The 14,661-nt window shown below is 41.7% G+C and overlaps 1 protein-coding gene across 1 annotated transcript in view; it reads right to left on the reverse strand.

Moving 5' to 3' along the window:
- Positions 1-14,661, reverse strand: part of Ctnnd2 (catenin delta 2) — a 413,610-nt gene that overhangs the window by 361,832 nt on the left and 37,117 nt on the right. The window contains exon 5 of the mRNA XM_059276731.1: positions 895-1,089. Within this exon, the coding sequence (XP_059132714.1) occupies positions 895-1,089 (195 nt within the window). The remainder of the gene's footprint in view (positions 1-894; positions 1,090-14,661) is intronic.

Consider the following 14,661-nt stretch of genomic DNA (forward strand, 5'->3'; position numbering starts at 1 on the left):
ACCAGAACCCCAGCTGTCCCACGCCTCAGCCATGGCTCTCAGCATGTGCAGCAGGGAAGGGGTAAGCTTCCCTGGCAGATAACCAACCAGGCATCTTTGCTGCTTACCTGGGAGGGTGAGGTTGTACATTGAATGCTCTGCTCAACAGCTGTCTAAGTTTTCTGTATTTATCATTAGAGTCAGCGTCATTAGGAACACAATCATAACCTTAGACTATTTTATGAACAGCTACAGGTCATAGGAAACACTTGTTGTTCTCCATGGTTCCCGTGGCTATATACAACTAAAAATATATATTTAATACTGGAGAGCTACACAGTTAATTGAGTTATCAGCAATTACCAAATTGCAACATTTAAATAACAATTCTGAATGGTTTAGTCTATTAGTGTGTATGAAACACATTTTAAGTGTATCTTTCAAAATATGTCACACTTTTAACAAATATTTTGATCTCCAAGCTTGCTAAAAGGTAGACTACATCATTAAAACTGACTTACCAAAATAATGCATCTATATTTGATGACAAGGGTACTGATTGCTTTTGTGGAATACTTATATTCATTAAATAAACTACCTAAGGCACAGAAAACATCAATCATGTTTTGTTTAGTTTTTCTCCTTGATAAAGTAACTTTACAATTCCCTTTCTATTTCCATCATTCATAGTATAACTAGGTAGCTAAACTAGAGTTACTCTCTTTCAATCATCAAAGATACTGATGATAAAAGCAGGTTATAAGGCTTGACTGGGAGTATGTATACACACACACACACACACACACACACACACACACACACACTACTTTCATTTGGAAAGAATTATTTAGCTTCCAAGGAGGTCCATATCCCCCATGCCCAGTGGACAGACCTGAATGTGTCCCCAATACACACCTGTGCTCGTGCGGAAGGTGCCAGTGTGTGCTGGCGGCAGAGGGTCCCCCTGGCTCTGGCTGAGACTCCTCATAGGGGGCTTCTGATAGACACGGTCTTCATAGATGGGGTCTATGTGGTGCTCCGGGGACTGCAGGGCCCGCAGCTCAGGGCCCAGGTGCCCATGCTGGCTGCTGTACGAGGCTCGGGACCCAGCTGAAATAAATGAACATGGGCACAGTAAGACTCAGCCAACATCCAAACAGTGTTTTATCCAAGAATATTTGAATGGAAGGGCGTAATGATTGAAATCTACAAAAAAAAACCAAATGAATAACACCAAATGGCATCAGTGCACCAGCCAGGCTAATCAGCTTATCACCCTATCCAGCTGCCTTGCTCTGCTCCCAAAGCTGATGTTACTGGATGGATGTTGAGGTTTCTCAAATAAATCCACACCAAACAGGACCACTGAAACAATTTTTTTCCTCATAGCCTGATGAATGTAGCCTGCCTCCTCACCCAAGGAATCAGACAGACAGACCATCTGAAAACTCCATGCATCATTTTGATTTAGTACTACAGAAATTATTCTAAATGGTGAGAAAATGAATACGTTCCAGGAGCGAAGACATCTGGATGTGTATTGCTGAAAACTGAACTAGAAATTGTTGCCATCAGCAGGTTTTGCCCTGGACAATGGATGAGCCAAAGTGGAAGGACAGTGACCCTTCTCCCTGAGAGAAGCAGATATTTAAAGACAAGGTTTCTGTATCCCATCTCCTATTCCTTTGGCTAACCAATAAGAAGGATTTGCATTTCGTCTGCCTGGACAATGTCTAAATGCTTACCACGAATTGACTTATTTACACTTGATGGCTATAAGTGCTTTGGCTTTCTAGTATTTGTGAATTCTTATACACACATTCCTGACCTAGCCTGGGAAAGGTGTTACTGTGGAGCAATGTTACAAAGCAGGGAACCATAAAGAAGTTCCTTTTTTCATTATTTAATTTTTCCAGACAGGGTTTCTTTTTTGAGACAGTGCTAGTTGTCCTGGAACTTGCTCTGTAGACCAGGCTGGCCTCAAATTCGCAGAGATCCACCTGCCTCTGCTGAGATTAAAGAAAGGCGTGTGCCACCACTGCCTGGCTCATGAGGAGATACGTTTACATTGGTTGCACTGAATAACAGGAAACGAGAAACTGGTTTAGAGCTAATGCCAGGAGGAAACATGTCAGGGCAAGGGTGTCATGACATGGACTTGGGGCAACAAGGAGGAGTGCTGTGTATCTCTGGTGAGCAGAGAATGCACATTAGAACCAAAGGTGACCACAGTCTGTTAGAGGAATAAGTGTTCACTCCCAGCCTCCAAATTGACACTCACCAGCCATCTTGGGAATTAATTGCAAATTACCTTTCAATAGCCTGAGTGCGGAGCTCTTTAAGAGGGGGTAAGGGAGCTGCATTGGAAGGACTGGAGGGGAGAAGGGAAAGGGGGATATGATGCCATTATATTTTTATTTCAAAAATAAGTAAATAAAAGTACCAGGTTTCGTAGGAAGGGAAGGATCAGGGCAGGTGAGTGTAGCCAGAGTTTTCCTGCCTGGCCCACAGTCAGGACAAATCTCTATCACCTGCCAGTCCCACAGCCACTCAGACCCGACCAAGTAAACACAGAGACTTATATTGGTTACAAACTGTATGGCCGTGGCAGGCTTCTTGCTAACTTTTCTTACAGCTTAAATTAATCCATTTCTATAAATCTATACCTTGCCACATGGCTTGTGGCTTACCGGCATCTTCACATGCTGTTTGTCATCGTGGTGGCTGGCAGTGTCTCTGACTCAGCCTTCCACTTCCCAGCTTTATTCTCCTCCTTGTCCCACCTATACTTCCTCCTGCCTGACTACTGGCCAATCAGTGTTTTATTTACCAACCAATCAGAGCAACACATTTGCCATACAGAACATCCCACAGCAGGTGAGGTCTTTCTCTTTGTTGATAATTAAATAATTTCAGATTTAGACAGAGTTGTGGTGAATGATAGATTGGAAATAACTGTTTTGCATAATTAGGTTCACTGCATCTGATTTTCCAAATGCCAGCACCCCACTAAATCTCAAGCTTAGATTTGCCAGGAATATATTTCAGTACGGTGTGCTCTGATTTCCTGCTGTCAATGCTTCCTGCTGCAGGCTCAGATTATGTTGCTAAGATCTCCAAAGTCTAAAAAACAAGGAAACATTATTTTCATTCTACATTACATGTTTGAGTGAAATTAAGCATGACTCTAGGACTCAGAGTGGTGACTTTAATCATTTCTCTGCTCTGAGTCTAAAAAGAAAAAAAAAAATCCTACCCAGTGAGTGACAAATAGGATTGCTGCTGAACTGTGGTGGTGACTTTGAGACATGTGTGCAAATATTTCTTGAAACTTATTTATTAGTACCATTCACAAATTAATAATCTAGTGCTAGGCGAGGAGTCAGTATCTTAATATGAAGTGTATCTTTGTGGAAATCATACTTTCAGTGTGATGGCATTGTTACAAATATCGTCATTAGTTAACACAGAGCCCCACAACCGGTCAATGTGAAGACCGGAAGAAAGCACAGTGTGCTCAGCTCTAAATGAGATGTCTCTGCCATACCCTCTTCTCCCAAGGTTCGGGGATCATTACTCAAGAAGGAGCAGAAAGTCTGTGAGAGCAAGATGCAGTAGATGGCTATGGTGAAACAGCAGTTTCCAGAATCAACAGGTCAGCTATACCTACGAACACACAACAGCTGTGGCAGTGTGTACAACGCCTACACAAGATCGAGCCACACAAAACCCAGGCGTGGAGTAGGGAGGTGTTAAAAAGTCTTGTCTCTAACTGAGCGGGTGTTGGCAACTGATGGTTGTTGGGAGAGGGAGATTCTGTTTTCTTTAGGGATGTGGCCCCCCAAGAGGCTGCCCGTGCTGCGGTAGACAGCCCTAGACCCCTGCACGTACTGAAAGCATTAAGTGAACCCAGGGGGTTTAAAAGAAAGAGAAAAAGAACATATGAAATCTGGAGGAAACAGTGGTAGAAGGATAGAAGAAGAACTGGAGGGGATGAAATGGATCAAATATATTGTATACATATAAGAGATTCTCAGTCACTAAAAAATGCAAACGGTCAGCAAAAACATAATAATGCCATTACCAAATATTAGAATACCATAAGTAATATTAGCAGCTCACAGTGTTTTCCCATGAGAACAGTTATGGAAAATAAACTCCCAATTTAAGTTGTAGATCGAGCATGAGAAAATCTTTCTCAAAAGAGCTTTGTTTACACTCTTTTTTTTATCCACTGTGGTCCGGTTTGAAGACCTTGTGGGTGGACATAGTTATTATCTAGACAAACAAAAAGGGCTGTGGACCAGAAGAGAGGCCAAGGAGTCAAAAATTAAAAGAATTTTTTACTGGCTTTGCTCAGGGGAAAAATAGGATTATTAGATACATATAAATATCTATCTTGTCACGGCCAATATGAAGGAAAAGATTTACATGAAAACCAGTTCTGGGATTATGCACCAAAAATCTCACTAGATGCTTTATATATCTTCTGACTCAAATGAAATGTACTTTTCTCTGATAGAAATTTCCTTTTGTCATCTTGTCCTACTTGACAGTAAGTTCTAAGCACCATAAAGGATGCTAAACTCCACTCATGAACACTGATAGCTTTCCCAGGAACTGGAACTATGCTATTATAAGAAGAAACATGCTGGGAAATTTTTTGACTTGGTCTTAAATGTCACCAATGCCAACGTCAAGTGCCCTTACCAATTATGTTGGTAGCAAACAATTCTGGGAATTTGACCTTAACCCTGGGAGCTCAGAGCTGAAAAGTAGCAAAATATAATCAAAACCTGATAGAACAAAGAAAATACCAGACCAATTGCCTAGACAGTTTTCCCTGCCTTTGCAGAAGTGCATTTTGGAAGAATAATGTCAATAGACAGCATTTTTTAAACTTATTTATGCAATCATTCTAACATTTCAGGTTTCAATTCTATCATGTGTCCCTGCTCTTCCTACTTCTCAAACTCAGAGGCCACAGAATTCAGTCACTGGTCATTTTAATGTTTGAAGACTCACATGTGGAATGTGAGCATGACATACAGGATTATGAGTTGCTGATACAGAATGGCTACAATGTGTCTTCCATGTGTGTGCTCTGTGCAGGCCATGGCTCCCAGGGGTCTAGGAAGCCCCAGGAGAGAGCGTTCAGGCTGACACAGTGCTGGGCCATGGAAGCTCCTACTACTACTCAGAACTACCTCTGAGCCCCGGGCTGTCTTTTCATGGCTACTGACAGTTGGCTCAGAACACCTGACTGGTGTTGGAGGTGGGTAGGAAAAAGTTCAGGCTTATGCTAGGGATGCTGGGGGGATGTTGGGTAAGCTGGAGAACTGGAGGGCCCAGGACTTCACACATCCCATGCTCTGTGTTGTCCCCATCTCACCTGTGCAACCGTTATGGGGAAGTGGCTTATGATGCACAGGAAAGGTGGCTTTGGGGCATTGGCCATAATGTTTAAAACTTTGATGTAAACAGAAACAGTACTTTCAAAAACATTTCACCATTTCCACTGTGTCAGTTTTAGAGAGCAGAGCTGAAGTCAGACATATCTCTACCCCTAGATCTGTCTCTGATCACTCTAGTGAGAGAAGACAAGCACCAAAAGCATCCTCATCCCTAATTTCAAGTGTATAGAACGGAGAAGCATACACTGTCCCGCCTGGGACTTGAGAGGTTTGAAACAAGAGACAGTGCGCAGAAGTGCTCTGCACTTGAGAGAGTCACAGCAAATGTATGCTTTGTCCCCTGGACTTCAGACTCTAGAAAAGAAGCCATCCCGGGCATAAGAATACGTCGGTTTAAAAAACAAAACAGTGAAATACTTTTTCTAGTATACACTATCTAAATTTTACAAGCTTGGAGATTTAATTTTGAAACATTCTAAGTGATGCAAATTTTCCTGATACTTTTATGAAATGTAAATTACCATGTTTTCCTTTTCTTGAGAAAAAAAAAAAAACATGCTGCTTGATAAAACTCAGAGAAAAAAATGAGATATATGGATAGGAACAGTTAAAGATATAAAATCTAATAGTTTTTGGTTACTCCCATAATCTCCTACGTGTACACCAGGTAAGTAGATAGAGATGCAAAGATTATGTGGTGAAACAGAAAAAAAAAATCACTGAAAAGAAAATGTAAGGATGTGCTCTCTGCTGATGGCCTGAGAATACACATGAAGTGGGCCCACCAGAAGAGTGTAGGGGCTCATACTGGAAATCCCATCACTAAAGAGGTTGAGGCAGGAGGATTGCTGTGAGTTTCTGGTCAGTCTGGGCTCCTGAATAAGAGTCATCTCAACAAGACAAAGCAACAAGAAAGACAATTAAAAAGGGAGCCCATCAATGCTCTTCCTTCTCAGCTCAGTTCTCTTCTTGGATTTGGCTTTTGATTCAAATTGAAATTCCCAAATTTACTTCCTACTCTTATGCTAATTCAAAAGTTAATCTTAGTATTTAAAAAAAAATTTCAGAATAATCTTCATGTCTTCTGAGTTAAATTCATGAACAAAATTTTATTTGCAAATGAACACCAATTCATTGAATTCACTTGATAATGTGTCTCATGTGTTATAAATGCAAAGCTATATGGATGCATTTTGCATGTAGACTCAGAGCCATATTTCAGATCAACGTTTGTGAGGGAAATTATTAATTCATATGTATTCAACAATAAAATTGCATTGTAACCTAATAATTTCAATGTAATGATATAAAACTGTTCTGTGATGATTTGTTTTTTTGGAAAGAAAAAGTATTCTTCCTATTTCCTCTATCTCATAAATACTACATTTTCATATTCTGTACATCATACAGCTTTGCTGCTCTAATGGATGCCTTGCGTACACATGGAGGAGACTGTAGAAGTGAAGAAAGTGGCAGTGTACAAAACCCATGGTTCTTTCCCACAACTTCCTGATGAGATATCCAGTATGAGGCTCTATGATTACTATACTCCATCACTCCCTTTCTTTCCCAAATGAATATTGTCACCAGTTGTGACTCAAGTACTTTCCGGTAAAATTAAAAAAAAAAAAAAAAATCAGTGACCAAAATCGCTGGTCCTCACACTACAGTGGGGGTGTCTGTGTGATCTAGTCTCCTGTAAAACCAAGGTTTCTTGATCTTGTACTTCCTGTCTAAGCCCAAGCGTTCCTTCCTTAACTTTTAGGGAAACAGGCCTCTCTTGTTTATTCCATTAGTGGAAGGCAGGCTTTTGCAAAGCAGGAGTGATAGGGTACATCAGCAATGTGACCTCTGGTGTCACTATGTTCTTAAGATGGGCTGTTTGATTATTGCAGTTTTACTTTCCACTAAGTGTCTAAGATGCCACTAAGGAGGGAGACACACCAAGTATACAGTAGGGCTGGAGCACCAGTCCCTGAAGCCAGTTTTCTCCTCCCAGGGCAGGTACTAGGCTGGTTTTTGTTTTTCAGAATACCTTGCATAAGAATGTCCTGATTGAAATTCTGGTTCTTCCTCAGCACTTCTGAGGGCCTGAGGTTGCACAACTTAACTGGCTCTCAGAGGAAGCTCCTGCTTCTCCTCTGGTTGAGAAGACAGAGGCTATTGGTCTAGCTGTGAACACCATCTGATCACTAGAGGACTTCAATTTAGGTACACGTCTTGAATGCTAGAGGCAGACATATTAATGTCATAATCTCCCCTGCCTTTTTGAGCAAACACAAGTGGACTCAACAGAAACACAGGGCAGAGTGTAGCTGGATGCTGGCCCTGCAGGTGGACTTTGGCAGGTGCCCAGCAGCCTGGCTCAGCATGCTCATGCTTTGCTCGGTATGATGACTCATCCTGTAGCTCCTGTGTGGCTCCACAAGGCCAGGTCTACACCAGGGGGCCACAAGTAATTTCTTTGTTTCTCTCCTAGAATGATCCTTCCTCCAGACAGCCTGGAGGGTCAGGGTTAGGGTTATCTGAAGGAAGAGTCATTTCTAGGAGGGGAAAAACAGGGGCATTGTTGTTATGAAGCAGAAGTTTTTTTTTTAATCTGGATGGGCTGGGATGTTTTTGTTGAGGCTGTCTTAATTTTGATGTGGTTCTGAAGAGGGGCGTGTGCAGGTCCCCTGCACTGCCACAGCACACACACCCTGTAGAACAAAGGCCCCTTTATCTTCCATTTTCTTTGTAAGCACAAATAGCACTTCTCCACCTTGGGAATATCTGTGTAGCACTGACCTCTGAGACTTAAAAGAGAAGATTTATACAGGAGGCCCTTTCCAGACAAGGACCTCAGAAGAAGGCCCAGTGAATAGAACAGTTGGGTCTTTCTAGGTATCTCTAAAAAGTGATCTGGTTTTAATGGTCACTGTAGATTTGAGGCAAGATGTAGGGTCTTCAGTGGACTTTCAAGGCATAGTCTTCAGTAGTTCCCTTAAATTGGGGATCAGAACATCCCCAGGAATACTCACTCCAGAATGGATATGGACAGTGGTTCTTGGAGGGAGATTTAGTTTCTGATGCTTTGGGGGAAAGCTAGCAATGCCCTTGAGAACAACAACAACAAAAAGATATGGACTTCTTCCCCTAGCATGCCCCACTCTGAGCTGCAATTAGCTTCCTGCTGAGAAACCCTGGGACCTGATCTGCAGGGGCCAAGTATAAACATCAGGACACTCTTGCCTGGTCCTGCTTCCTGCCCTTCTTCAATTCTTTGATAAAAGACTTTGAACAGCATCAAGTTGTGGGAAAATCAACTTCTGAGGTGTCTCCGAGTTGGGCTATAGAGTCAGGGGAGACAGAGTCATGGCTCATGAATGTCCTGTGGACTCTCCAGAATCTTTCCAAAGCAACTTCCAGACTCAGCCTAGCAAAAGGGTCTTCAGAAGACTCCACCCAGGCACCCCAAACCTTTTCTGGCAAGGGCAGGGAGAGTTGAATTATTATCCTTTTATAGAGAGCAACATAATTATATTAAAACTTGTAATTCAAATGGACATCTGCAAGCAAAGAAGCTTAGTCTATGAAATTTAATTTTTACCTGGAAGGAGTTTCATAATTATTATCATTTGCTTCAGAATATATTTCTTTCCTGGCTGGAATGGACCAAGAGTCTGGCTCACTGATTCCTTCTTATTGTCTTAATTGACTACTGATAAAAGCAATCTATGATTTGGCACCCTAGTAATTAGTCACTTCTCAGAGTTCTTAGTGGTCAGTCTTATATTCATACACAAACTCATCTTTATGAACAAGGGGAATAAAACTCAATGAGTGTCATTTTATTTTTCAATTGCTGCTTTGGAATACCTCATCGGTACATTCCTGAACAGTGCATCTGCACTGTTAGGTCCTGTCTAATTATTATAGATAACCCTGGGAATTTCCATGGAGGATATCCAGAACAAGGTGGGCCTAGTATGTCTTCATATCTAAGCAGCACAGACAGGCTGAGACCTCAAGGCAAGTTTCATTAGTTATTCAAAGTGCCAGGGGAAGAGGGCTATCTCCCTTTTGGGTTCTGTGGCTTCTGCTCCAGCACACTAAGGAAATTCTCAGGGTGGAAAGAAGAGGTTGGCGCAACAAAAGGGGGAATCAGCAGACAGATGTTTTCTTTCATAAATAACAGTTTCACCTGTTTGATTTTGAGATTTTTTTGAGACAAGGTTTCATTGTGTAGCCCCTGGCTGGCCTGAAACTCACTACAGAGATCCACCTGCCTCTGCTTCCCAAGTGTTGGGATTAAAGGTGTACAAAACCACATTGGGGTGCAATTTTTAAAATGTGACTGGAGATGGTTTACATTCTCTATCTTAAACAAAAGCCTTTCATTAGATTGCTTTTGATATACATAGGCTGTCCAAATTTCCCTTAAGAATTAGACACTGAACTTCAAAACATGCAAGTGCAATGCATGTTTCTGTAGTGGTTTCACTAGGAGAGAGAGAGCTTTGTGGTTTCTATGAGAAAAAGACACATTAACTTACAACATAATTTACAAAGAGAAAGTGCCAGATATAGACCTTGTAGGTTCACTATCCTCTATGTTTACATTTTATAATCGCTCCATGTACTGATGTTTTATTAATTTTGATAATTTTGCTTATAAAGAATTTTGTATATAAAACGTCTTTGAGATAACAGGAATTATACAGTAAAATATGGAGTTTCCAGGAGGCTTCAGTCTTTATTTTGATTCTTTTCTAAAAGGTCTAGCCTGCATTTTTGAGCATGCAGGTTTTAAAGGTTGATTAATTTCTGGACTGAGTACCACTGGCATTCAAGTACCACTGTCACTTGAATGCCAGCTCCCTTGTTAAAACACTAACTTCTTCACAGCATACAGAAAAAGCACCAGTGTCTGGCTAAAATGTTCCCATCCCATTTTTCAGATGTCTCTATTCAGAAAAGATACTGATGAGCTGTCAGTCATTTGAGAAGAGCATCTCATGGGATGAGTGCCACTTCTCCAGGATAGAAAGTTCCACAAGGGAGTAAACGCTACTGTGCATTGTCAACCAGAGTGGGGGCTATTTGTCAGTATGTGGTAGTTAACAAGTTAATTGGAGACTGTGGTATTATGTTTGCAGCTTCCACAGATTCTGAAGTTGAGTCTAACTTAAGATGTTAAGCAGGGATGAGACAGGGCCCTCATTCCTGAGATTTTTGGCCCCTGTAAAATAAACATTAGAATGATCTCTCAGGGCCACTTCAATGAACCCAAAAGTCGGCTTCACTGCACACTGAACTAGGACCACCCTGGTCTTAGATCGTTTAGCCTTCAGAACTGTGACATGCAAATTTCCATTGTATAAAATGATGACATTTGTGGTATTTTGTTATAGCAACTCAAGTAGATAAATACGTCAACATGGATGTAGTTATGAAATTTTCTATATCTAGCCAGCTGAGCTTCAAACATGAACGAATGAGTATATACATGTAGCACGTGCATGGTGCGTGTTTGCATGCATGTTTCATCTTAAGGAGAAGGAACAATGACCTCAGTTTTTTACAGCAACTGTTGAAGGATACGCATCTTCATTTTGGTGGGAAGAGTGTTTTCACCATGCTGCCAGTTCATACACAGACAGCTAAGGCTGGAGTCACAAACTATTGTTTAAAGCTCAGCACTGACTCTACCTCTGCAGTAACCCACTGCCTTGGGCTCAGAGGCACTGGAGGACTAGCAGGCAGAAACCAAGGCTGCAAAGTCTCTTGGAAGATATTTTACACTGTAAGCAGAAACTGGAATGGCTTGCTCAAACTTGCTCCTTGGTAAAATTATTGAATGGTTTTCTTTAGATTTCCTTTGCTGTGGGTTCCTGAAAGGTCTACAATACACTGCATAAGGTCAAGAAGTAATATGGAACAGTTACTGTCTGATTTTTTAATCTTATTTCCTAGGGTTATACTTGTGGATGCTCACTTGGTTGATGAACCTACAGTATTCCATGGCCTGCTTTATAGGTGTCCATACATCCCACACAGAAACCTAAGAAAGACAGAGGTACTTTCTAGAGAACTGTGAAGCTCAGAGGTGAAGGAACAGATATTATCTCCCTACAGGAAAATATTCCACAGAATCACCTTTCTGCTCATCTTTGTTGATTTCTATCCTTTTGCTCATGTTAAGCAGAATCTGTATGATGGTTAATTTTGGTTACCATCTTGATAAGATTCAGAAACACCCAGGAGATCAGTGAAACACACCTCTGGCTATTCCTATGGGGTGTTTCCAGACATATTAGGTCATGGGGACTTTGACCTGATGGATGGTTTAATTCACTGGTGGAGTTAAGACTTCAATAGAAGCTTGGGAGGAGGAACTGTGGAAGGTGAGACAGTTGAGGGAGTACGTCACTAGAGTGCTTCCTTGTGTGGGGGGGTGACATCTTGCCTGGCTCCTTCCTATCACTTCATCATTCTGTTTTCTGTCTGGTGTGAGGTGATTCACTCTGTCAAGCTCTTCCTGATAGGATGGGCAGAAATCTCTGACACTGGGAGCTCAATAAATCTTTCTCTTTGAGGTTTTCTTTTTCCTTTCTTTCATTGTAGATATTTTAGTGATAGTAACATGAATTCTAAGTAACACAATCTGGTATACCTTTATATTCCTATTTTGGTCAATATGAATATGGCTTGTGGTTATTTACCAACCATAATAATTTCACTCACTAGTTTCTTTACCATAGGCAGCCAAAACATTTGTAGACTTGACATCTATTGGAAGAGACATGATATCATGTTATAGATGTACAGAGATTCCATTACCTGCCTTGCCTTTTTCTTCTTGGTGTCAAGTTAGTGCTCACCATAGTAAATGTATAATGACCCATATACTTGGAGCAACCCACAGAGATTTTAGATACTTCCACCTGAGTTAATCTGCAGGGAATATGTGTACTTATTCTATTTCTTTCCTTGATGTCCCATTAACTTAAGAATCAAAGGTAAAAGGCTCTGAAGTTAGGGATAAACTCACCAACAACTCCAGTGTCAACTAAACTTTCCCCACAGTTGGCTGCTGGGGAGCCCCATCCAGCCCCAGTCCTGGGGCTACATACAGATTCCTGTTTCTAAGTCTTTCTGTTCCCGTGTTGTGGTTTCTTTTTGCCATTCTAGATAGTACAGAAAAGCATTTCCTAGCAGATGCTTGATATACTAGCCATCTCTCTGCAGCCCTGAAGAAACACTTACAGTACCAGCAAACCATGGAGCTCATTCAATGGGCAGCCTATTTCTCAAAGGACAAGGAAATTTCCTGGCATTTGGTTCCTTTTTCTGTTCCCAGAAGCAATCCCTTTTTAATTGATTCCTCTTTAATTTCCTCACATACCCTCACTTTGCCTCCAGTCTCTGATGCTGTCAGTATTCATTCCCATTCTCTCGGGGACCCTTAGGGTAATGCAAAGAATTTTATTTGGATTTCTAGAGAATTCATTCTTTCAGAAATAAAAATCGGCCCTTGCTTTAAAAACAAAACGCAGTGTGGCTCTGCTCTGGTTTGGGTATAGTTTGTCTCCAAGGGTCACATGTTGGAAGCTTGGTCCTAGGAGTGGGTCTGTTCTGATGGTGATGACGAAAACTATAAAAGGCGGGGCCCAGCTTAGGTGTACAACAAGTCAGTGGCTGAGAGTACTGCCTGTGGAGTTCGTGTGGAACCCAGGTTTGATGCTGAGTCAATGGCTGTTAAAAAACAAAGCGAAACAAAAAACATGGCTCCCGAATCTCTTGCTTCCTGTCTCACCTTGTGATTTCCTCCTGTATGCTGTCCTTCTGAGGTCACCTGCCACATAATGACATAACCTAAGGGGTTCTCAACAGAGGCCAAATTGATGATGGAACCCTTCATGGTCTGTCAACCTTTAAAACCTTGACCTCAATTACACTTCTTTGTAGTCAAATTCAAGCATGCTGTGATGTCAACAGAAAATGAACTACTGTAGCCAAAACACTGTCCGTGAGACTCATGAATTACCTGCTCATTCACTCACATGAGTGTGGAACTATGTAAACCCCCTTCTGGGGTATGTGTGACACACGTACCTTGAAAGTTGCCTCTTTTAACAACCCTTTGACTCACCCTCCATATGCCTCTCTCTTAGGTTTCCTTCAGTCAGATCCCTTCTCACATCAAGCTGTGTTACACAAGTTAGTTCTGTCTTTCCTATAAGATGAGTCTGAAGTCCTGGTTTCCAACCTGTGTATATTTGAATGCCCAGAAGAGCCAGACATTGCCATTCTTGGAAACAAGACATGATTACAAAGCCTGTTTAACTTGTGGACGTACTAAACAAGGGGCAGTGCAATCTCATAGGATGTTTTAAAGACTGCAATTGTCATTCTTCCTTTCTCCTACACTGCAGAGCAAGAGCCAACAATCTGAGAAACCCAGTTTTGCATCCCAATGGACAGTGCATGAATTCCCTCAGACCTCTTTTCTTTGTCTCAGATGCTCTTCTCAATATCTATATGCTTCTCTCTCCTTCCTTCAAAGGTTTGCTCCAATGATAATCTCTCTGTGGAGTGTCCCCAGCTGCTCTGTCTCTGACCTCTGCATTCCCTAGTCTCTACCCCCAGAGAGAACATCAGGGCTTCGGCCTCTGGTGCTCACAGATGAGTCCCCAGCCCTGAGAAGAATGCCAGGCATCAAAGCCGTGCTCTTTAAATTCCATTGGCTCCAGTGAAATGGCACAACATTACAGAGCTAAGAAGGGATGGAACTATATGCCCATATATCTGTCTACATGTTAAATCTCTCAACTGCTGCCTTCCGGATGTACAGAACTCCATGGAGTGTAACAACTCTTTCTTCTCCATCTACAATGAAGCTGGTTGTTGTTTCATGTTTTCTGCCCTTAGATACTGACATTGCACAGATCCTCTGGGACTTGGGTCGAGTCTTCTCTCTCTGGCTTCCTAACCTGTTGCCTGGGGCCTTTCACTGGACTTCTCTTCACTGCTCTGCCTGTCAGTATGTTTTATTTCTGGATATTTTTCCTGCCATTTCATGCTTCTATTTAGCTAGGATATATTTTTTAAATATGGTGCATTCTCTAGGACAGTGTGCCTAGGAGACGGATTTTCTGAGACGCTGCATGTGAGAGCATGTTTGATTTTTCCTTTACACTGGGAAACAGGCTCTGTGTAGATTTGGGGTTGGGAATTACTCCCTTAGTAACACGGCAGCACCTCTTATTCTCTGCTGTCCAAAACT

Source organism: Peromyscus eremicus, chromosome 11, assembly GCF_949786415.1.
Source record: "Peromyscus eremicus chromosome 11, PerEre_H2_v1, whole genome shotgun sequence".
In the NCBI taxonomy this organism is placed as follows: Eukaryota; Metazoa; Chordata; class Mammalia; order Rodentia; family Cricetidae; genus Peromyscus; species Peromyscus eremicus.